Genomic DNA, 23,975 nt, shown 5'->3' on the forward strand with positions numbered 1-23,975 from the left:
ATATACAGTGTTGTTATGTTTGTAGAGAAATGGAATGCTACATGGTAGCAACACAAATTACTGCAGATTTTCCATGAGACAAGTTTGCAGTATTCATTAAAATTTAAAATATAAGCCAGGCATATATAATCCCAGCAATTTGGGAGGGTAAGACAGAAGGACTTGAAGTTCAAAGCCAGCCTTAGTAACTCAGTGAGATCATGTCTCAAAATAAAAATTACAAAAAATGTCTGGGGATGTAGCTCAGTAACAGAGCACTCCTGGGTTCAATCTCCAATACAAAAAAAATAGAATGGATAAAAAATTTTACATACAAATTCCCCCAGGACTAACAACCCCACTCAAAAAAAGTTCCCCATATATGGAAAATGATGTTTCACATGATGAAATACTACAGAATTATAGTGTGTGTGTGTAAGCTAAAAAGCTGATCTTCAAGAAGTAGAAAATAGAAAAGAGGTGACCAGATCCTAGGAAAGGTATAGGAGAGGGAGTGATGGAGTGAGGATAGTTATTAGGCACAAGGAGGGGCTGAGTTTGTGGCTCAGTGGCAGAGCACATGACTAGCATGTGTGAGGCCCTGGGTTCAATTCTCAGCACCACATATAAATTAAAAAAAAGAAAGGTCCATTGACAACTAAAAAATATTTTTTAAAAATAGGCGCAAGGAGGCATTGGATAAGAAAATTACTTCTAATGTTCTATAGGACAGTAGGGTAATGATGGTTAACAATTAACTGAATATTTCAAAAGAATAGAGGGGATTTTGTATGTTCCCAACCCAAAGAAATGATACATGTCTAAGGTAATAGTTATGCTAATGACCCTGATCTGGTCTTTACACATCATATACATGCACTGAAATGCCACAATGAACCCCATGAAGATGTACAACTGCTGTGTCAACTAAAAATAAAAATACAGCTGTGCACAGTGGCACACACCTGTAATCCCTGTGACTCAGGAGCCTGAGGAAAGAGGATCACAAGTTCAAGGCCAGTCTAAGCAATTTAATGAGGCCCTAAGCAACTTAGCAAGACTCTGTCTCAAAATAATAAATAAAAAGGACTGGGGAATGTAGCTCAGTGGGAAGGTGTCCCTGGACTCAATTTAAAAAAAAAAAAATTAAATTAAAAATAAATAAATGAGGTAGCTTTAGATGTGTTAAAATGGAAAAAAAAAAAAAAAAAAAAAAAGCTAGTTTTGGTGGCTTACACGTGTAATCTCAGCTACTTGTGAGGCTAAAGCAAGAGTTCCAGCCTAAGCATTTTGGCAAGACTCTGTCTCAAAATAAAAAATAAAAAGGCCTGGGATGTAAATTAGTGGTAAAGTGCCCCTGGGTTAAATCCCCAGTAGTTAAAAGAAAAAAAAGGGAAAAAAATTAAGATATTTTATTAAATGAAAACAGTGAAGTGCAGAGCAAGTAAGTAGGTCATGATCCATTTTCTGCAAAGATCAAAAAATAATTCATATGGCATATGCATTTTTTTCTTGAGTGGAAAAAAAAAAACCCTATTAATAGTGGCTGCCTGTAGAGAAAAAGGACAAAGGATTCTTTATTTACTTTACTTGTACTTTTCTGTACAGCACAAATTTTCTCAGCACAAATTTTCTAACTTTATGAAAATTTATTTTCTTTTTATGTCAACAGATAACAAACGTCATCTGATTTCATTGTTCCCCTATTTTGTCCTTCTTTGTGTACAAAATAAATTTAACAAATATATTATTTAATAACAAAACTTTTAAGGATGGGGATGTGGCTCAGTGCTTACCTAATATGCATGAGCCCCTGGGTTCGATCACCAGTACCACAAAAAATTAAAAAATAATAAAACTTTTAGGTGTTCTCTCACACACTAACTTTAAAACAATTAATATTGATGATAAACTCTTCCTCTAGGTTTTAAAAATGGTTATTTTTTCCTGTCTGTAACACATAAACCCAAAAATCCATAGTTGCTTAAAATTTGTTCTAAAATGAGACAATTATGGACTGAACTGTATCTCTACAAAAGTCTTAAGCTGAAGCCCTTACTTCCAATGTGACTATATGTGGACACGGGGACTGTAAAAAGTTAATTAAAGTTAAGTTGAGGTCATATGGGTGGGCCCCTAATCTAATAAGACTGGTGTCCTCATAAATAGAAAAAGGTACACCAGGGATGCACTCATGCACACGGAGAAAAGGTCAAGTGAGGACACAGCAAGGAAAGAGCCATCTGCAAATCAAGGAGATGGGCTCAGGAGAAGCCAATCCCGCCATCACTTTATTTTAGACTTAAAAGATTTCTGAAATGTGAGAAAATAATTTCTGTTGTTTAAGCCATTCAATTTGTGGTATTTTGTTATGACAGCTCTAGTAGATTAATATAGCTACAAATAGATAAACTGGAAAATATGAGAAAAATTTGATTTTTTAAAAACTGACCAGGAGTAGCTTCAGTCAAGAGAAAAATAATAAAGTGCTATATTAAAAAAAGAAAAAGTGCTATAGTAAGATACTCTATTCATCAGAGCCCTAGAATAATACCTAAAAAATGATAGTATTAAAGTTCAGATTTACAATCAGAATACCTTTTGAAATATAGCTGTAGCATCCATTAAGAGACACTTTCTCAAACTTAGGAAATGGGTAAAGAACAAAAGAACCAGGCATGGTGGAACACACCTGTAATCCCAGTGACTTGGGAGGATGAGAATAGAGGATTACAAATTCAAGGCCAACCTAAGCATCTTAGCAAGACCTTCAACAGTTCAGTGAGACCCTGCCCCAAGATAGAAAAAAAAAAATGACTGGGGATGTAACTCAGTAATAAAGTATCCCTGAGTTCTCAATCCCCAGTACCAAAAAAGAAAAAAGGAACAAATTATTCTACTCCGTTTAAAATTTTAGTGACCTTAATATGTACAATACAATATTACAATAAGATTTAAAATTTCATGAAGAAATCAACCAGCATACTTAGATTTAAACTGAAGATGATGCTAACCTCAAAGGTTTATTTTAACATGTCAGAAATAAATTAATTTAAAATCTAAAATGAAATAACAGAAAACCAAATAAAAGACAATAAGAAAATAAAATTCAGTTTTGCATAAAATATTTTAAACACACTAAATAAAACTATATACTTAAAACAAATAGTTTTATTTACCCCCTTCAAAGGGAGATCCCAGCGTTCTGAGCTTCTGACTTTGGACAGTGGTGACTGAACATGAACATCCTCTTGTTTTACATTTAACATCTTTCTTATCTGAAACTAGGATGAGAAAATAATCAGTTTAATTAAAATGTAAGAATTAAATCAGTTAGCAGAACCATTATGCTATCCTGCATTAATATTTTGCTAAGAGTTTTGAAGTTTTAAATTCAAGCTTCATTTATAGGCAATTAAATATAATATCATAAAAAATTCTCATTGAGCATAAAGGTAAAGAAGTGAAGAATCACAAGTTTCCTACTATTTTCTTGCCGACAGTTTCTTCCCCTTCTAACCTTTCAAATGCAAGCTAGAGTTCTCTAATACATAATTCTAATTATGGCTGCAATGCTTACAATACAACCATGGCAATCCATTTTTTATAAATAAAATTCTTTACATGTTAGGTTCTTTCACATCATCCACACAAAAAAATTCTATAGCACAACATTTTGGAGTCACTAAACCCTCTTCAGATGTCACATTATATCTCTAGATGTTTATGTATACTGTTCCCTCAGTCTGTAAGGCCTTTCCTTCTATTTCTCCCTTGTAAAATACTCCAGAGTCGTCTCAAAATTATTCTCTTACCTGCATAAGCATTACCCTCACACAAACGCATTCCTTTCTCTGGGTATAAGTATTTAGCCCTTTTAATACACTTACATTAAAATATTCATATTACACATATCATATTGCAGTTATTTGTCAATACATCTGCCTTCCCCTCCAGACTGTAGAGCTCCTTAAGGACAGGATCCTAATTTACTTTTGTTTTCTCTAAAGTATGTGGCTCACGTTAAGAAGAATAAGTAAATGAACGCATGAATTGTAACTACAAGTTTGAAAGCTTAAACATCTAACTTCGGTATTAAAATGAATGATGATTACGCTTCAAGTTCTATCTACAAAATATAACAGGCCAGGGTGTAGCTCAGTGATTCAGAATATGCTCAACATATGCAAGGCCATGGGTTTGATCCCCAGCACCCCCCACAACAAAAGCATTATATTAACTACTAGTACCCAGTAAGAACCCATAAATATTTCTATGAAAAGAAAGCCTAAGTTAAGAAGATATAATAAATATGAAGAAAATATATCTCAACTTGTATTTTACTAGCTTCTTAGGTATAATTGATCTTCCTGGATACCAGTAACTTATTTATTGCTATTCTGTAGGGTATCTCTTGGGCTGGAGTTGTGGCTCAGTGGTGGAGCTCTTCCCTGGCATGTGTGAGGCACTGAGTTCGATTCTCAGCACCACATGCCACATGTAGATAAATGAGTAAAACGAAGGTCTATCAACATCTAAAAAAATTCAAAAAAATTAAAAGGTATCCCTTTATAATTCTTCATCTGCAAAAGATAATATCATCTCTGAAACAATCATCGGTCTTATATTGTTAACTAGGAAACAACAGCTGCTTTCTCGGGGAAAGGCAAGGGATTCAGGCTATTCAAACCCATGGATGTTTTGTAAGCAGGTTACCTAGTTTAATGTTATTGTCTGAATCTGGAATTTCCCCCAACATGTTGAAGACTTGATCCCCAGCTTGTTTATGTACATTTGTGCTTGCTTATTTGCTTCCCCATACATATATAATCTTCTTTCATGAACTGAAACTTCTGAAACTATGAGCCTAAATAAATCTTTTCACCTTTAAGATGATTTCCACAGTTATTTTGTCACAGCAAGGCAAAGCTGACAAACACAGTTTGCACTGGATTCTGTGACACACTGTCTTTTCCAAAGATGGCCACACCAAGTATTCCCTACCCCACATGCTCTTCTCACAACATGACTCAGGCAGTCCTCCAACATCAAAACTATGTTCCTTCCCCCTTGAATCTGGGCAGACTTGTGATTTCCAAGACTAGTTATAAAAAGGAATTTAGTTTTAGCTTGGCTCCAATGTGCTTATGTACTTCCCTCCCTCCCTTCACCTCTCAGTATACACAACTTGGGAGACCTGAGCCAAAGGTAAGAAATTGGATATCTTGAAGCCACTAAGCATGAAGATGCTACAAAGGGATAAAGATTCACCAAAATGTTTGAGTCTTCCTATAAGTACCAAAAACAAGTGAATGAACAAGTCTTCAAGATGATTCCAGGCCTACAACTGGTTAAAAAAGAAAAATTTTAAGGTAGTATATACGTATAATACAATATGTAATATAATAATACCGAATCTTTAAAAAAAAAGAAAATTCTGCCATTTGTGACTACATGAATGAACCTAGAGAATATTACGTTAGTTGAAGTAAGCCAGACATTGAAGGACAAACACTATATGATACCACTCTCATGAGAATCTAAAATAGTCAAACTCACAGAAGCAGCAAGTAGAATGATACCTGCCAGAAGTTGTGGGTAGAAGGAAACAGAGTATTAATCAAAGGGTACAAAGTTTCAGTTATATAAGATGAAGTCCTAGAGAACTACTGTACAGCATAATGCTTACAGTTAACAATAGTGTAAAACATACTAAACACTTTGCTAAGGGGGTAGATTTATGTTAAGGGTTAACACAAAAACTATTAATAGTAAAAGAAATAAAAGAAAGAAGAAACTTTTGGAGGGGATGTTTATAGCACAGAATGTGATGATGGGGGCTAGGGAGATAGCTCCATTGGTAGAGTGCTTGCCTTGTAAGCACAAGGCCCTGGGGTCGATCCCCACCACCCAAAAAAAAAAAAAAAAAAAAAAAAGAAAAAGAAAAGAAAGTGATGATGGTTTCATGGGTGTATTCTTATCTCCAAGCTCATCAAGAGGTATGATATGTCCAGTTTTTTTCATGTTAATCATACTTCAATAAATTGATTTTTAAAAAAAGAAAATGTGAAACATACATAATATATATTTAACTATGATTACCTCTGAGATGTGAGATAAGAAATGATTTTTATTTTTACATTTGTGTTCTACTTTCCAATATATTCTTTTAAATGGGACCACCATGCAAATATTTAGGGAAAGAAAAAAATTAAACATTCAAAGCTACAGAATAATCTCTGCTGCAGCTTTGTGGTGAATAAATTATAGGTCTAGATTTTTCATTCCAATATTATGTGTGTGAGGCAAACAAAATTTTAGCTTCAATTGCTCTATTGTTGATTTTTCCTATACTCACTTTTTCTTAATGATTAACTGATCTAAATTGTTATATGCACATACAAATATGTAACAAATCCATTATAATTATGACATACCAATTTTTTAAAAAGCAAATTCCTACTACCCCCAAAAAAGCAAAATAATTAGGAGTCTTTTGCAACAATATGATCTATTCTTAGACATTTTATTTTATTTGTTTTTATATTCCATTGAATATATTTCATTTGGGGTCTTGGGGATTGAACCCTGGGTCTTGTGCATGCTAAGCACACATTCTACCCTGGCCCTTAGTCAAATTTTAATCATGGTTTCAACTATTATACCACCAACAAAGATTTTAAGCTATCAATGATTGTACAAAACTTAAAATTCCAGTACAACAATTAGCACAGCTTATAATTCAAAACATTAAAAAAAAACTCAAAAACAATAATAGGATTTCACTGATACGTGCATATAATGGAATATGATGTAGTCACTAAAAATGTTTACCACATATTGGGCAGAGTGGCACATGCCATGGCACACGCCTATAATCCCAGAGGCTCAGGAGGCTGAGGCAGGATTCTAAATTCAAAATCAGCCTCAGCAACTTGGCAAGGACATAAACAACTTAGTGAGAACTGTCTCAAAATTTAAAATATCAAAATAGGGCTGGAGATGTGACTGAGAGGTTAAGCACATCCAGTTCAATCCTCAGTACCCAAAAGCAAAAACAAACAAAAAAAAGTTTACCACTGTTTCCCGAGTACTTAGTATAATTTGTCCAATACATATTAACTACCCAGTAAATACTAAGCAATGTTTTAAATAAATTTGACTTTGGAAAAATGATGTCTACACATATAGCTAAACAGAAAAAGTAGATTAAATGCAGTATTGGGTGGTTTTCTACTTTTAATATTTATTTACTGCACTGACAGATGAACTAGAATATCAAAGTATTAATTCTAGTTGTGTCTGAGTAGTCTTTTTGTTAAATTGAATTTTCTAATAAAATCCATAAAAAACAAGAATTGCCTAATAAAAAAGAAAAGTAAAACTAATTTTGCCTTAAAAATACTTTTAATTTCTTAAAAACTCAAAGTGTTACAGTGTCTTCTATTTCCACCAAAGTTCTCCTTTCAGTAAGTTAGTTATACTGTCTTAAGAAAAAAGGTAATAATATAAACTACTACCAGGAATTCAATATGGTAGTTTATAAGGCAGTCTATATTTTTTAAAATGTATTGGTATGACTTGATATGCATATTATAGTTGAACAAGTAAGTTTTTTATTCTTCAACAAAAAGAACCAGGGCTCCTTGGGAAATCAGCTAATTCCAAGAATGGGTAGGGAAAATACAAGATAAGCTTCTTGTAGTGCCAGAGAGTAAGGAAAGGTAACAACCCTGCTGACCCTGAGAGCATGTCAAAAGAGCACAGAAACCAACATGAAACTCATTATTATGATTTTTTTTTCTTTTTTAAGACATAAGGTCTCTCTGTGTTTTGCAGGCTGGCCTCAAACTTCTAGGCTCAACCAATCATCGCAGTAGCTGGGACTACAGGTACACACCATTGCTCCTGGCTTCAGTATTATGTAAACAGCAGAACTTGGAGAGAACTGTATGAATGACATAAAACCCTAAAACAAAGCACTTTTTTGCTACAAATATTAAAAATAGTAGTAGTCAACACAGAGGTATTTAAAACTGGGTACTAGAGTTTAGATGTGTTTTTTTCCTACCAAAAATCAAGCTAAAATTTGATTACCAATATAAAGGTGTTGGGAAGCAGGACCTTTAAGAGCTAATTAGGTCATGGGACCTTCACCCTTATGAACAGATTAAGATCTTTATCAAGAGACTATGTTAGTTCACTTAAGACTGGATTGGTTTTCAAGAAAGCAGGTAGTTATAAAGTGAGACTGGTCCACGGAGTCTCTTATACACATACCTTTTTTCAGCCCACTTATTCCGCTTTCAGCTGTGATCTGAAGCTACGCAAGGCCCTCACCAGAAGCTAAGCAGGTACCAATGGCTTCCCAGCTCTCAGAACCATGAATCAAAATACATTTTGTTTTTTTTAAATGGCCAGTCTTAGGTATTCTTTTATAGTAACAGAAAACAGAATGAGCTACTGGATACAACAGTAGTTATGGCAATGTAAAATTTTCTTTTCTACTTCTCTCAATCACTCTACTTAAGCTAAATCCAAAATCTTAAATGGAGAAACCACACCCTACAAATCTTAAGCCAAAGAAGAAAGAGTACCAAAGATATACTCTCTATATGGTCTACTAAGTCTCTTAATTCCATCTCATTACTCCACAATCCTCCTTTATAAGTTCTACCACCTTTGTTAAATACTTCAACTGTAAAAACATAAAAAGGTTCTAAAGGTCTCCATACATAAGTGCTTCAGAGAAAGGTCATTATAATATACATCAAGTTATTACTGCATTTAAGTCATAAAATTCTAGAGAAAAAAAGATAATGTTTCTTTATAGGGATGAATTAAAAAAAAAAAACACTGGACAAAGGCAGAAACTTCATTTTGCTTATTTTATAACTCTTGGTTTATACCTAAGAAAGAAATAAATGGGGGAAAAAATGAGGTTTAAAAGAACAGATTCTTTTAGTAATTTTGAGCACAGGCCATGAATGCAACTCTTCTACATCTACATTATTATTAATGAATGAACATGAGGCATGCTAATATATTCAGTCATCAATGAAATGTTGAGTTAGGTTTTATATAAAATTGAAAATGTAAAACGATGGACTGGGGTTGTAGCTCATTGGTAGAGCCCTTGCCTAGCATGTGTGAGGCACTGGGTTCGATCCTCAGCACCATCTAAAAATAAATAAAATAAAGGTCTGTCAATAACTAAAAAAAAATATTAAAAAAAAACAAAATGTAAAACTGAAATGTATACTGGTCACTTGTAATGGTTTTTTAAAAACTACTCCATTATTCAGAATACCATTTTCCTTAAAATACTCCTCCAGTTTTACAGTATTTTCTTTAAATTTTTATTTTAAAAAAATTGCAAAACACTGTCAATTTCAGTAACTCCAAGAACAATGAATAGGTTACAAGTAAAATTAATGCATACCTCATGTAAATCAGAAGATGAAGACTTTTTTCTTTTTCCTTCTGTGACAATCTCTACAAAAATAAAAAAATGGTAAAAATTATTATTTGATATGAAAATGAGATTTAAAAAATTAGTGGAAGGATCCTTTTACATCTATCCCTCATTCTAAATTAACTTTTCATTAGATTCAGAACTTATACTGATACATTTTATAGAAGCTGAAGGGCTAGGCATAAAGATTTTAAAAATTACAAGTTTTAAAAGAGTAGCAGTTTCTCACAAAAATACCTCCAATAAATAATATATGTATGGTGACAACAGAAAAAAAGAAGAAAAGTAGACTAAGAATTAAACAAGAGTTCCCTGGCAAAAGACCCACACCCCATGGTAGAATTATCTTACTAAACAAATTCTTATGAAGTGGGGTGGGTATTTAGAAGTTGGCAATACTCCACAAAAACATTTTCAGTTCTACTACATATCTAAGCATACTGTGTAACTGGGAACGATTTGACTCTTTATTCAAAAACATTTCTCAGACTTCCTATGGATTTCTTTCTTACAAATTCTTTCATTCAATCAGCAAATATTTACTGGATGTCGATCACGTGCCTGTCATTGTGCTATGTAGAGTTTAGTTCAGTGAGCCAATTAGACACAATCCAAGATTTCTTAGAAATTAATCAGATTTCATAATAAAAATAAATGGCAGAGAGTTGGGATTGTGGCTCAGTGGCAGAGTGCTTACCTAGCATGTGTGAGGCACTGGATTCAATTCTCAGCAACATATGTAAATAAGTAAATAAAATAAAGGTCCATCAATAACTAAAAAATATATATATTTAAAAATAAATAAAATAAGTAAATGGCAGAGATTCACATATATGTAGTCATCTATTTATGACATCATGAATACAATCAGTGGAAAAGGAATGATTTTTTTTTTCAATAAATGATACTGAAACAATTCAATAACCAAATGAGGATGGACAACTTTGACCTCTACCTGACACCATTGGTTAAAAATTAATTTGAAGTGGATCACACATTTAAATACTAAATATTATTTAAAAATGAATAATAAATGAAAAAATATATAAAACTAGTTTTCATTAAAAAGAATTTATCCCCAGCACCACAAAAAAAAGTTTATGTTCATCAAAATTCATCATTAAGAGAGTGAAAGGCAAGCCTCAAACCAGAAGATTATTTGTATTAAATATATCTGTCATAACTAGAATATATAAAGAACTCCTTGAGCTGAGGTTATAGTTCAGTTGGTAAAGCATGTGCTTTGCATGATTAAGGCATTGGATTTGATTCCCACCATCAAAACAAAAAACAAAAAACTCCTACAAAACAAATGCATGATAACCCAATCTTCAACCTGGAAAAGCCTTAAATAGGTGCTTCACAAAAAATAAATTTCAAATGGTCAATAAACATACAAAGAGGTACTCAGTTCACATTAGGGAAATGCAAATAAAAATGGCTCTTGAAATAGGTAAGATTTTAAAGAATGACAATGCAAAGTATTGATGAAAGACTGGTACTATATACTGCTGATAAGAGGGCAAACTGGCAATGAGTACATCTGCTTTGCCAGTATCCATTACACACCTACCTACTTGACATCCAACAAAGATTGACATCCAAAAAAGATTTCTAGATAAATAACCAAACAAATAAGAATATTCAAGTTATCTTTGTTCTTAATAGCCAAAAATTAGAAGCCAAATATTCATCAACAAAAGCATGTATAAACATATTTATGCAAAGGAAACTACACAGTAAGACAATGAATTACTGCTAAGCACAATATGGATTCATCTCAATAATATTACAAAGACATGGTCAAAGAAAACCATATGCAGAAAAGTATATGATTCTATTTATGTGAAACTGAAGAACAGCTAAAACAAACGTATGGTGAAACTAGTTAGAATAGTGGGGCGTATACAGAGAGAGAAGGAATGCTGACTAGAAAGATATACCACAGTAAGTCTTCTGAGATGTTGGGAATATTCCATATTTTGATCTACACGAAAGTTACATAGGTATTTTGATCTAGGTGATAGTTACATAGGTATATGTATTCAAGTATAAAAATTCATCCAACTGTACACTACGGAAATGTGCACTATAATGTATGTAACACCTCAACTTAAAAAAACAATAATTAGAATTAATGGACTACAGTTTATCCAGAAATCTATGTAGCTGAAATATTTTCTTCTAAGTTCATAATATGCAACATTAGTTTCACCATGTGCATTTCCTAAGCAAATAGTGATATAAAAACTGATTTTAACCTGTATACTTAAGTTTTTGATAGCCCATTAAGCACCCGAGTTAATAATTTCAATAAAGTAGCACTCTTAGGTAGACTATCAAAATAAATTAATTTTTTAGAGCTAAGGGTATATTCAGTGGTAGACTGCCTGCTTAGCATGGGTTAGGCCCTAAGTTCAATCCCTAGCATAACAAAAAATAATAAAAACTTTTAAAATAAATAAGTCTTTCCTTATAGAAATTCACTTTCTAGTCAATTTTAACAAAGTACATACCATTTTTTAAAGGTGAACTAGTTGCTTAAATTGCAATTTATGGATTACTATTTCTGAACTAACAGAGTTTAAAGTATTTCTATCCTGTTTATCCTTTAGTTAATAGTATTGTGACTTGCCAATTTTTTGGGGGGTAAGGGAGAGTTATACTTGAGTTGCTCCATCTTACATGTGATGTGCCTCTACTTGAACTGTCTGATATAGCATATTGCTTAAAAGTACAGATTTAAGAGTCAAAAACCTAAGTGTGTATCTTGACTTATTTGCTACAACTCTGAACCTCAGTTTTTCATTGGCAAAACATGACAGTCATCTTTTGACTTGTTAAATGATAGTTTATATTAAAGTATTTTGCATTTTACCTATAATTAAAACAAAATTAATGGTAACTATTACTAAAATACTTTACATTAAAATGTCTCTAAGAAACCACAATACATTAACATTAGCACACAAGAAAGACTAATTCTTTTCATTCTAAATGTATGAGTCAAAAATTAAAAGCATGACATCTCCCAAGTAGATTGTGTAATCACTCATAAACATTTGAAATAGTAATTATAATGACTATTATATAATAATAGTAATAGTAATTATCATGACAGACAATATGCTAAGTGCCTTGTACAAATTATTTTATTTAATTCTTACAAAAGTAGTATGATATCTGTAATGGTATTATCTCTACTTTATAAATTAAGAAATTTAGGTTTGAGGGATCCAAACAAATTATCCAAAGTCTTCATAATAATTCACCATTGGTCTGATTCCAAAGGAGGTACTCTTAGTACATTCTGGACATATCAGATGCTAGGGTGTTATAAATTGAAGGAGACAGACCCTCTAACTCAGTTGTGTAGATCAGCAGATATTAGACAAATAAGCAAACTAGAATAGATGGAATCTGATAAGCATCCTATAAGAAGCACAAAGATCCAAGAAATTTCAGAAATACGTCTACTTTTTTTCAAGTTTGAGTTAACTGGGAGATAGTTTTTAGAAAGGTACAAGGGAACTTGTACCTTGAGCCTTGAAAAATAAAGAAATCCTATGCAGAATCAGGTGAAAGGACATTTAAGGGCCAAGTGCAACCTAGGAGAGAGTTATGAATACAAGCACACACAAAGCAGAATGAGACAGCCCACACTGCCAAACTCCAGAACTATGGAAGACCCAGATTATAGTAATCCACCAGGGATTTAAGACGACATCATTATAACAAAGTTTCAGTCTAGATGTTTGGACTTTATTCAGTTTTATTCATAATCCATCCCCTGTTAAAATGCTCCTCTACTCTACTTTTGAATCTTTTGTCTTCCAACAACAGGCCTGGGAATCACATTCATCATTCCAATTACCTTGCTCTCCTCTCTTATGTAATCCAACTCTATCTTTTTGTTATGGTTTGGATGTGAGATGGCCCCCAAAAGCTCATGTGTGAAACAATGCAAGAAGGTTTGGAGGAGAAATGATTGGGTGATGGCCTTAAACTAATCAGTAAATTAATCCCTAATGGGATTACCTGAGTGGTAACTGGAGGCAGGTAGGGTGTGGCTGGAGAAAGTGGTTCACTGGGGGCATGGCTATGGGGTATATATTTTGTATCTGGAGAATGGAGACTGACTCTGCTTCCTAATCAACATGTGAGCTGCTTCCCTCTGCCACACCCTTCCGCCATGCTGTTCTGCCTTACCTCAAGCCACCAGGAAAGGAGCCGACCTTCTGTGTACTATGACCTCTGAAACTGTGAGCCCTCAAATAAACTTTTCCTCCTCTACAGTTGTTCTTGTTGGATCTTTTAGTTCCAGCAGCAAAATAGCTGACCAACACCTCTCATCTACGTTTCTCCATCTCTCCCTTAGTCCACTAAAATACTTTTCAAAGTTGTACAATCTCCTTAGATTCTGAATATTTTCCTTGAACACTTCCTCCATCTAGGTTAACTCAATCCAAATCAACCCACACAAATTTTTATGAACCCAGGAATAGAAATTAACAATATCCTTCCCCCACTACCACTACTTCCAATTAACATTATAATTTTATTACAATAATTCCTTTTAAATGCCCATAAATTTCTCCATGTATGTATAATATTTCAAAATACATTCTACTGTCATGTATATCTAAAAAAGAATATCTTTTAAAAAATAAAAAATTCCTATAAATTTCAAGGGCAGGGGAGAGGGGGAACAGGAAGTTCTACAAGAGGTCCAAAAACACAGAGCAGAGGGATTAGTTCTGGTTTTTCTACAGCACAGTGGGATAACTATTGATTATAACAAGCTATATTTCAAAATGATTAGAAGAGTATAATATTCCTAACAAAAAAAAAATGATTCAAGTTTGAAGCGACAGAAATGCTGATTTGATAATTATACATCATATACATGTACTGAATTACCATAATGTGCCTCATAAAGATGTATAAATGTTTCCAAAAATTAAATAAAATTCCCATAAATTGGATATATTCCCTCACCCATACTTGTGACTGCTATTTGCAAATCCAAAATCCTCTCTAAAGTTCCTATAATACTATAATTCTTGGTTCATAGTTTTCTGCTTTGTCATTAAAATCCACTATCATTCTGAAACACTAACATATCCCTGAATGAAACAATGGATTTATCTCTGTTTACTCCAATAAACTTCTATATATCCCATTTCATCAATATACATTCACAAGTGAATTTAAGGAAAAGAGGTTCTCAAATGCGAACCTCTCATTATACAACATTCTGTCCTTTGGTCCATGAATTCCTCACTCTCACTGAACACATTCTTTGTCCCCACATCCTGTCATAACCTTTAACCTTAAGTAAAACTAACTTCATTTTTCCCCCAAATTCTTGTTCCTGAACTGCTTAGCATTAATGAAGTCACCTAGTTGTAACAACTATAAACTTACACTTAAAGACTTCAAAATTACTTGATAATTCCTTTATTCATCCCTAACTGATCTCCTATTCTGAGTTTCCAAAACTATTTTAAGTCACTCTTTCTCAAAAGATACCTTGTAAATGCCATGACTGCAATATCCTTAACTTCTCAAATTGTATCTATCTTTATGGATCCTTCCTCCTTTCACCATATCTCACCCAATCTGTTATCTGACTCCACCCTATTTCTTCTGGACCCTCAGTGCATCAATTTTCTCCTATCTGATGTATCTTTAATCTGTCCCTCTCCAGTTGCCTCTTTCCTACTCCCTATCAACTTAATTAAAATCTATAATATTCTTCAAAAAAGACTCCTTTCTCCTAATTTCTATTCACATTTGTTCTAAATGTCCTTCCTTCCCACCTATTTTCTGCTGTGGTATGCTATGATTATCAGTTACGTGAGTTAGAAGTACTTATTTTATGTTTAGACTAAATCAGCTGGAATTTGGTTTCCGCTACTTGGAACCAAAAGAGTTCTAAGCAATACACTACATGAACCTAAGAAGTTCTTCCTTGTTTAGGAGAAATAAATTCAGTGAAGCCTAGCACCGTCTCATAGACAAAACTTTAAAATGTGTGTTTTCTTTACTTTTCTGTCTTTCTACTCCCACACTTCTTTCTATTCTTCCCGTGTTATTAATCAAATCCCTCCTTCTTAGCTGGGCAGGGTGACCCACATTTAGAATGTCAGCTAGTCAGGAGGACAAGGCAGGAGGATCACAAGTCAGAAGCCAGTCTGGGCAATGTAGGGAGACCTGCCTCAAAATAGAATAAAATAAAAAAGACTAGGGCTGTAGCTCAGTGTAGAGCACCAGCCTCACATGCACAAAGCCTTGAGTTCAATCCACAGTACAGCAACAAAAAATTTTAAATTAATAATTCTTCTCTGTGAATTTATGAATTGTGATGACCATAAATGCCACTGTCTTTCAGTTCCAGTTAGCAATAAATCCTCATGAATCAGCAACTACATGCATATATTCATTACACTGAATCTCTTTCAACCAACTGAGCATATTTTATTACTGAGAATTTATATGGGAAAATTAAAATACATCATTAGGAAAAGCAGCAGTGTTCTTTAAAATTAATGTTCACATTATAAAGGTAGACACATACTGGAGAACACCTAGGTAATATTAGATTTGGAAATGGTTCCTATACAATACTTTTCAGAAGGAAGAGTTGCAAAAGGGAAGTCATTAGAAAAAAAAATATGCAGATATAACATAAATGTCAATGTATTTTAAGGATTAGCTGCTTAATTCTCAAAGTTAGCTTTCCATTACTACTTTCATCAAAAAAAAAAAAAAACTATAACAAATGAATCTAAGTATAATCAGGTAAAAAGGGGACAGGATTTGCTGGACACCAAAGTTACTGTCTTGCTCTACACCAAATGTAATAAGCCAAGATGAAATGCATTTATTTTAAAAAACCTTTAAAGTAGGTATGATTAAGCCTAAAGTTCTGTTAAGAAACACACAAATGACAACAAATAAACACTAATGTGTTGGTTTTACTTGAAAATTTGAGGGGGTGAGATATTAAAACAAAAACTGATCTACTGGAAGCATATACATACAATATAAACCTACAGTTACATCAGACATATACTTTCAAAGGCAAAGAATAACATCCCTAGAACACACAAGAAAAGTGGTTAACATTATATAAGAAGAGATGTTAGTGTTTCAATGGTCTCAGGCAATATCCCCAAAGATCTCTGTTCATTCTCCTTTACAATTAAGGCCAAAAAAAGTTTGAGATGCTCAGCCACAAGGTACTCCTACATAAATCTGTAACTGTTAACTCCAAATCTACAAAACTAAAGGGCTCAAAAAATTTTTAAATGAAGTAAATAGTCCATCAGATGTTAGTTTATGAACTAGACTGTGTACTATCACTTTTCTAAATCTACAGAACTTAACACAAGAATTTGAGGTAACCTTAATGGATGACATGTTTGACAAAAATCTGTTGACTGGAGCTCTACATTACATCTTACAAACACTGTTATGTTACCACAACATAACACACAACACTTAAAATAATTGTTTAAACCTTAGAGCTATTTCAAAAACAAAAATACAGTGATAATGGAGCTGGGTTTGTGGTTCAAAGGTACAGCGCTCACATAGCACGTGGGAGGCACTGGGTTTGATCCTCAGCACCACATAAAAATAAATAAATAAAGGTACTGTGTCCATCTACAATTTTTTAAAAAATAGTGAGATTAAAAACATAATTGCCAGGTGTGGTGGTGCATGCCTGTGACCCCAGCTATTCCGGAGGCTGAGGTAGGAGGATCCCAAGTTCAAAGTCAGCCTCAGCAACTTGGGGAGACTGAGTCTCAAAATAAAAAGTGGCTGTGGATGTAGCTAATTGATAGAGCACCCCAGATTCAATACCAGTACACACAGAAACACACACAAACACCACACATACACACACACACACACACACACACACACACACACACTGGCCTTCAGATCTTTTGTTTGACTTTCGAATCACTTTTGGGAAATGCCAGAGGCTGAAAAAGAAACAGGCTATTAAGCAAATCTACTCAGAAGAAAGAGACACAATAAGACATTTATTTGAGGAACGAAGTGGCAATTATCAAGCCCCGCCTTTCCTTCTGTGCAGCCGCTTCTACCTGCCAGCGGGAAGAGGGGAGGAGAGGTAAAAAGCAAGAATCAAAGGAATGGAGAAAAGTGGCACCGAGAAGCTGGAAATGAAACTGGCACACTGGTGGAATTACGAGGAAGGCGTGGCAGGGGAGCGGCAAGCCAACTGGGAAGATCCGTGGGCCGATGAGCCTCAAGGAGAGTGAGTGTTCGCACAAGAAGGGGAAAAAAATCAAAGGGGTGTCGGGACGGAGAGCGGCCGAGGCTGGGATGACAGCTAGGACTGCGACTCCGACTCGAGGGGCCGGAGCGACGCCGGAGCCTTCCATTGTGCGCGCCCCCGCCTCCCCCTCCCCCTCACCCTCAAGCTCGGGTCCGCAGCACAACGCCCGGCGCCTCCCAGGTAGGAGACGGTATGTTCAGCCCTCCTCCGGCCCTTTCTCACCGGATGAAGATCGCCGTCGCCCGAGCTTCCTCCTGTCCATTTTCTCCTCCTCCTGCTGGAGTCGCAGTTGCAGGCGCTGTCACCTCAAGACCCCTCCGGCTTGGGGGAGGGGCAGGGGAGACAGAAAGCCAGGAAAGTGAGGACCGCGCTTGCGCAAGAGCCGTGGCCGGCCCTCCGACCGGAAATTAGCCGCCCCTCCCACCTCTACCCGGAAATCGCTTCCTGGGTCTTGTTTTCTTTGCGGGCTGCCATGTCTCGTGGTTATTTACTGATGCATTTTTCATAATATCCACACCTAAGGGAAAGCGAGACTGGCTCCGCAGTTTTATCCTGGGGTCTTCAAGTGCTTTGTTAACTTTGACGATTAGGTTGACAGATATTAAGGGGGAAACATTAGGAATTCCTCCAATTTACTAGATCTTGTGAGGTGGTCGCAGAAATCTGAAGATAAAACTTCACCCTTTGCAGTATTACTTTCATTCCAACTATAGCTTTGTTTGTCTTCAAGGAGCTTCCTGAAACTCAGAAACAAAAAGATGTTTTCACTGTGGAGGATGGCAGTTCATTCATGTAATCCCAGCCACCTAGGAGGCTGAGGCAGGAGGAAGTTTGAAGCCAGTGAGACTAAGGCCAACTTAATGAAATCCTGTCTCAGAGTAAAATTAAACATAAAAGCAGGGACACTGGGGATGTAGCTCAGAGGTACAGTGCCTCTGGATTTAATCCCTAGAACTACAAAAAAGAAAGGAAAAATAAAAAGATTTTAGGATGGCAAAATCACCCTTTAACAGCATAGTTAATAATTTAGCATTTGGAGTGAAAATAAACAGAGTAGGTCAGCAGATGAATGGTTATAGATATTTTTATTCAAATTCATTTTTAAAAGACTCAAAAAAATAAAAGATCTCAACTTTTTAGAAACAAAATACTGAAATGAGCCTTCCTAATCCCCTTCCCAACCCCGAATCTCCCTTCCTCCTTCCCTTCTGTCCGCCTCCCTTTTTTCCACTGCCGCCCCGGGTCCGGGCCATTTTCCGGGCCGGGCGCACTAAAGCGCGCGGCCCCGGGGCCCAGTATATGACCCTCTCTCCTGCTACCCGTCGCTTCCCCCGCCCCATGTGGCTGCGGGGCCGCGGCGGCGCTGCCCACTATGGCCCGGAAAGCAGTTAGCAGGAAGCAGGAAGCGGAAAGCGCCTGTCTCTCCAGGAGCTGGGAGTGACGCTCAGGGCCCGCAGTTTGGCTGGGATCACTCACTTCACAAGAGGAAAAGACTTCCCCCAGTGAAGAGATCCTTGGTGTACTACCTGAAGAACCGGGAAGTCAGGCTACAGAATGAAACCAACTACTCTCGAGTGTTGCATGGGTATGCAGCACAGCAACTTCCCAGTCTCCTGAAGGAGAGAGAGTTTCACCTTGGGACCCTCAATAAAGTGTTTGCATCTCAATGGTTGAATCATAGGCAAGTGGTGTGTGGCACAAAATGCAATACGGCTCACGTGATGGTTCTATGGGACTCTGGGAAGTGACAGATGATGTGTTGACCAAAAGTGATGCAAGGCACAATATGTCAAGGGTTCCTATGTATGCTCACATCACTCACAAGGCCTTAAAGGACATCTCCAAGGAAGACACAAACCCTGACAACTGCAAGGTCCGGGCTTTGGCCTTCAACAACAAGAACAAGGAATTGGGAGCAGTATCTCTAGATGGCTACTTTCATCTCTGGAAGGCTGAAAATACATTATCTAAGCTCCTCTCCACCAAACTGCCGTATTGCCGAGAGAATGTGTGCCTGGCCTATGGTAGTGAATGGTCAGTGTATGCAGTGGGCTCTCAAGCTCATGTCTCCTTTTTGGATCCACGACAACCATCGTATAATGTCAAGTCTGTCTGCTCCAGGGAGCGAGGCAGTGGGATCCGGTCAGTGAGCTTCTATGAACATATAATCACTGTGGGCACAGGGCAGGGCTCCCTGCTGTTCTATGACATCCGAGCTCAGAGATTTCTGGAAGAGAAGCTTTCAGCTTATTATGGGTCCAAGCCCAGGCTTGCAGGGGAAAATCTAAAACTAACTACTGGCAAAGGCTGGCTGAATCATGATGAAACCTGGAGGAATTACTTTTCGGACATTGATTTCTTCCCCAATGCTGTTTACACCCACTGCTACGACTCGTCCGGAAGGAAACTCTTTGTGGCAGGAGGTCCCCTCCCTTCAGGGCTCCATGGGAACTATGCTGGGCTCTGGAGTTAATGACAACTCTCTCCCAAAATGCATATTTACACTAACTTCCACTTTCAGTTTCCTTGTTTCTTTTGATTTTTTCCCCCCAATTGTGTGAAGCTCTCCTATTTTCGTGGGAACACCATTTTGCCCATGGTTTAGGCACTTAATAGGAAGAAGCTCTGTACAGAAATCAAAGGGTGTTTTTGTTTCATTTTGTTTGTTTTTTGTTTTGTTTGTTTTTTGGTAATCAGAATTTAACTATCTTTTTTTCCCTCTGGCTTCTCAACCAAATGTTGCAAATCCCTATTTGTATTTTTTCTTTAAGTGACACACACTCTTTCCCTCTCTGTCTTCTTTAGGCTGAAATGACGTAGTCATTCTCACCCTTCACTCTTCAGAGGTTGGGCTCCTTTATAATTATGTGGTAGCTGTCAGACTTTCTATGAAAGTTTGGGAGCCGTATGTATGTGCGAATGCATGTGAACTTGTGTGCCTGTAGGTAGTGTGTGTCACTGAAATTACCTGGAGTGAGGATTACTTGTAATTAAAATATTTATAAAAAAATTTATTCACAGAGTCCAGCTTTGGGACTAATCTGTATCTTGTTTTTTAAAAGTCTAACAACATGATTGTAGGAAGTAAAAACAAAATTACCACAGGGAACACCTTTGAGTTAAGGTTTTAGACTTCTTGGGGCCTTCTCTGCCAGGACTCCAAAGTGATCCAGGCTTACCTTTCTTTTTACCTTTGTGTCCCCCAAGTGAGAACACTGATGTATGTGTCACTTCTTCCCATCCTCCCATCTGCTTAGCCAGTGGCAACTTTCCTAAAACAACATAGGACTTGGTAAAGGGAACTCCATCCCATCTTTCCTTTCTCTCTTCTCAAACAACCTCACCTGGCGTTTAGGAGCCTAGGGCTGGGCTCACAAGTCTGCTGAGGATCCCATACACAGTCCCCTCAGCTTAAGAAACTTCTCCTTTGTTGTTCTTTCAATCTCCCCAGTGGATTTTCCTGCTGTTTTCTAAATTAGGTTCAGTCCAGGAGGGTGAGGGTCAGCAGTAGGTTCATCTGTGTGTAATGAGTGTTTCATGTGTGGAATATTTGTTTTCTCAATGCAGTGAAGCTTAGGATTAAAGCCACGTTTCCTGCTCAGTTGGCTCAGCCCTGCGATGGTGATGGGATGGTGATGGGGTGGCCTTGTAGCCAGCATCATTGTGCATGTAGCAGCATCGATGTGATTAGTACTTTATCTGTTCCTCCCTTGAACCGTCTGTTTAGTCTGAGGTTTTTAAACTTGCAGGCAACTGACTGTGATATCCAGTTGTTCCCTGCTTTTTATGCATCATGTTGAAGGTAACCGCTGTTCTCACCCACAGATTCTTTCTGAGCACATACAATGCTTCTCTGTCAAAATCCCATCCTGGGGAAAGGAAAAGTCATATTTATTCCTGCACCCCAATTTCTTATCCCTCTCTTCTATCGGTGTAAGTGGGGAAATTGGAAAGAGTACCCTCCTCATAATGGTGGGGGTGCTGCAAAAAGAAAGTCCACCTTGACTTGGTATGCAGCATACACCACAGGTTCTATAATTCTCATCTTCTAACCTAGAGAAGTAGGTGCTATATACAGGGAATTAAGCAAAATGCTGGATGCTATAATCTTTTGTCTTAATTTTTTTCTATTAAAACTACAGGCTGTAGATTTCTTAGTTCTCACAGAACTTCTATCATTTTAAACTGACTTGTATATTTAAAAAAAAATTCTTAAGTAGGATGTTTTGTACTGTTGCGAGACCCTCTTCTGTGACGGGTAATGCGTTTGATTGTTTGAGACTTTCTGTTTTTAAAAATGTAGCACTTTTTGCCAAGGAAAAAATAAATATTATTTCAGTGCAAAAAAAAAATAAAAAAATAAAAAAATACTGAAATGACAATAAAGTAAGTAGGTGTTATCTGGAATGCTTTCTACAAATTCTTATTATGGTATTTAAGGGCCTTGTCCTCAGTGAACCCAACCTCTGGTATTTTCAGCCTCCTAACTTTTGAAATCCTTTGAAACAGTTTGTCAGTGTAGAAATTTGTCCTAATAGTATTAACCATAGTGTACATATTTGAATAATTTTAAAATAAATGTGTAAGCTTTAATGATGGTTTGTGAAGTTTATGATTTAATCACATTAAGTTTAACAAAGTTCAGCAAAGTGCTCTAATCGGGCAAAATGATTACGGAATGTCCCAAGCCAAAAATACTTGAGTTTAACATTTTACCAAGGTCAGTAAAGAGGATAGCCCAGAAGGAATTAGGACTAAGGTGTAGGTAAACCCCTCAAGTGCCTTGAAGTATTGGGCTTTGGTGCCAGGAGTGACCAAAGGCAGAAATATTTCCTGGTTTGATGAGAATGAAATTCATTATAAGGATTTCATTTAAACCCTGGTTTATTTCTGTTTAACAAAAACATTGCTTCGTGTGATCGGGAGTGTAGCTCAGTGATAAGAGTGCTTGCCTAGCTTGCCCTGGATTCCATCCCTGCCTGGAGGGTGAGGGCATGTTTACTGTAGAATAGCTGAATTTTAAGTTTTCTTAAACTGCCTTAATGTATTAGCCAAAATTATAGGAAATACATGACTGGCAAAAATTATGGGAAATACATGCATTGCAAAAGATGGAACTAGAGCTGAGAGATGAAAACATAAAAAAGGAAATAGTAAGTGGGAGTAATTCATTTCTACCCAACCTGGCAGGTTCTGTGAAGTTATTCTACTGTTTGGGCAGTAAGAAGTTGATTTAAGAGAAATGAATTTCTTAGAAGTTAATCAAATTATTCAGATTGAAACATTGCACCAATATAGTATTTCAACTTGGATGAGATTGAGCCAGTTTGTTACTTGTAATTAGAGTTCATTTTGTATAATATTTTTCTTTTCTTTCTTTTTTTTTTTTTTTTTTCCTGGTACTAGGGATTTAACCTAGAGGCACTTTAGCAGCAAGCTACATCCCCCAGGTCCAATTTTTGTTTTTGGTGGGGGTATTTGTTTGTTTGTTTTCTAAATTGCTGAGGCTGGTCTGGAACTTGCCATCCTCCTGCCTCTGCCTCCCCAGTCTCTGGGATTACAGGCATACACCATCATGCTCCACTACTCCATCTTTTAATAGAATAGAATATACAAAAGAGTCTTTTTCTTAAATATACCAAAGGATTATAATTACTACAGAATGGTATCACTCTGTAGCAGAATTGGTCCTTAACTTCTCAGGTTATAAGATTATTTTTCAGAGACTTTCTAATGATCTGTGAAAATGGAAAATAATGTTAAATATAAACATTCTATTATCCTACAGAGTAAAGGTATTCCTTGAAAATAAAAATATGCTAATTGTTTGATCTTTGATTATAATGCATCACTTGCCCTCTTCTTAAAGATAATCACACATAACCTTGAGTAGTCAAATTCATAGAGACAGAATACATTGGTGGTTGCCACTGTACTAAACATGTAGATTTTTTTTCTAGACAGTATTCCTAAAATAATCAATATAACAACTATTTGCATCATATTAGATATTATAAGTAATCTATAAATTATGTAAAATATATGGGGGGGACCAGATGCAAGAGCACACACTTGTAATCCCAGTGACTACAGAGGCTGAGGCAGGAGGATCCCAAGTTCAAACCCAGCCTCAGCAACTTAGCAAGGCCCTAAGCGACTCTGCAAGACTCTTGTTTCTAATAAAGTACAAAAAAGGACTGAGGATGT

The 23,975-nt window shown here is 36.1% G+C and overlaps 2 protein-coding genes across 7 annotated transcripts in view; one reads left to right on the top strand and one right to left on the bottom strand.

The window, feature by feature from the left end:
- The window catches only part of SENP7 (SUMO specific peptidase 7), a 130,371-nt gene extending 111,569 nt beyond the window's left edge, over positions 1 to 18,802 (bottom strand). For 2 of the 6 annotated variants that reach the window (XR_013757405.1, XM_079101379.1), the window contains exons 1-3: positions 17,991 to 18,802; positions 9,422 to 9,474; positions 3,159 to 3,263 (exon numbers count right to left, since the gene is read on the bottom strand). Coding sequence is in view for 5 of the 6 variants with exons in the window: in XM_079101379.1 (XP_078957505.1) it covers positions 3,159 to 3,263; positions 9,422 to 9,474; positions 17,991 to 18,030 (198 nt within the window). In the remaining variant the exon portion in view is untranslated. The remainder of the gene's footprint in view (positions 1 to 3,158; positions 3,264 to 9,421; positions 9,475 to 17,990) is intronic. The other 4 variants (XM_079101382.1, XM_079101378.1, XM_079101380.1 and 1 more) reach the window with 2 other exon arrangements.
- Positions 18,803 to 18,934: 132 nt separating this feature from the next.
- Positions 18,935 to 21,762, top strand: LOC306637990 (DDB1- and CUL4-associated factor 12-like). Its single transcript, XM_079101006.1, has one exon. The coding sequence runs from the start codon at positions 19,471 to 19,473 to the stop codon at positions 20,239 to 20,241; it is 771 nt and encodes a 256-aa protein (XP_078957132.1). The 5' UTR covers positions 18,935 to 19,470; the 3' UTR covers positions 20,242 to 21,762.
- Positions 21,763 to 23,975: the final 2,213 nt, after the last annotated feature.

This window comes from Sciurus vulgaris (genome assembly GCF_902686455.1).
Source record: "Sciurus vulgaris genome assembly, chromosome: 10".
NCBI classification, from domain to species: domain Eukaryota; kingdom Metazoa; phylum Chordata; class Mammalia; order Rodentia; family Sciuridae; genus Sciurus; species Sciurus vulgaris.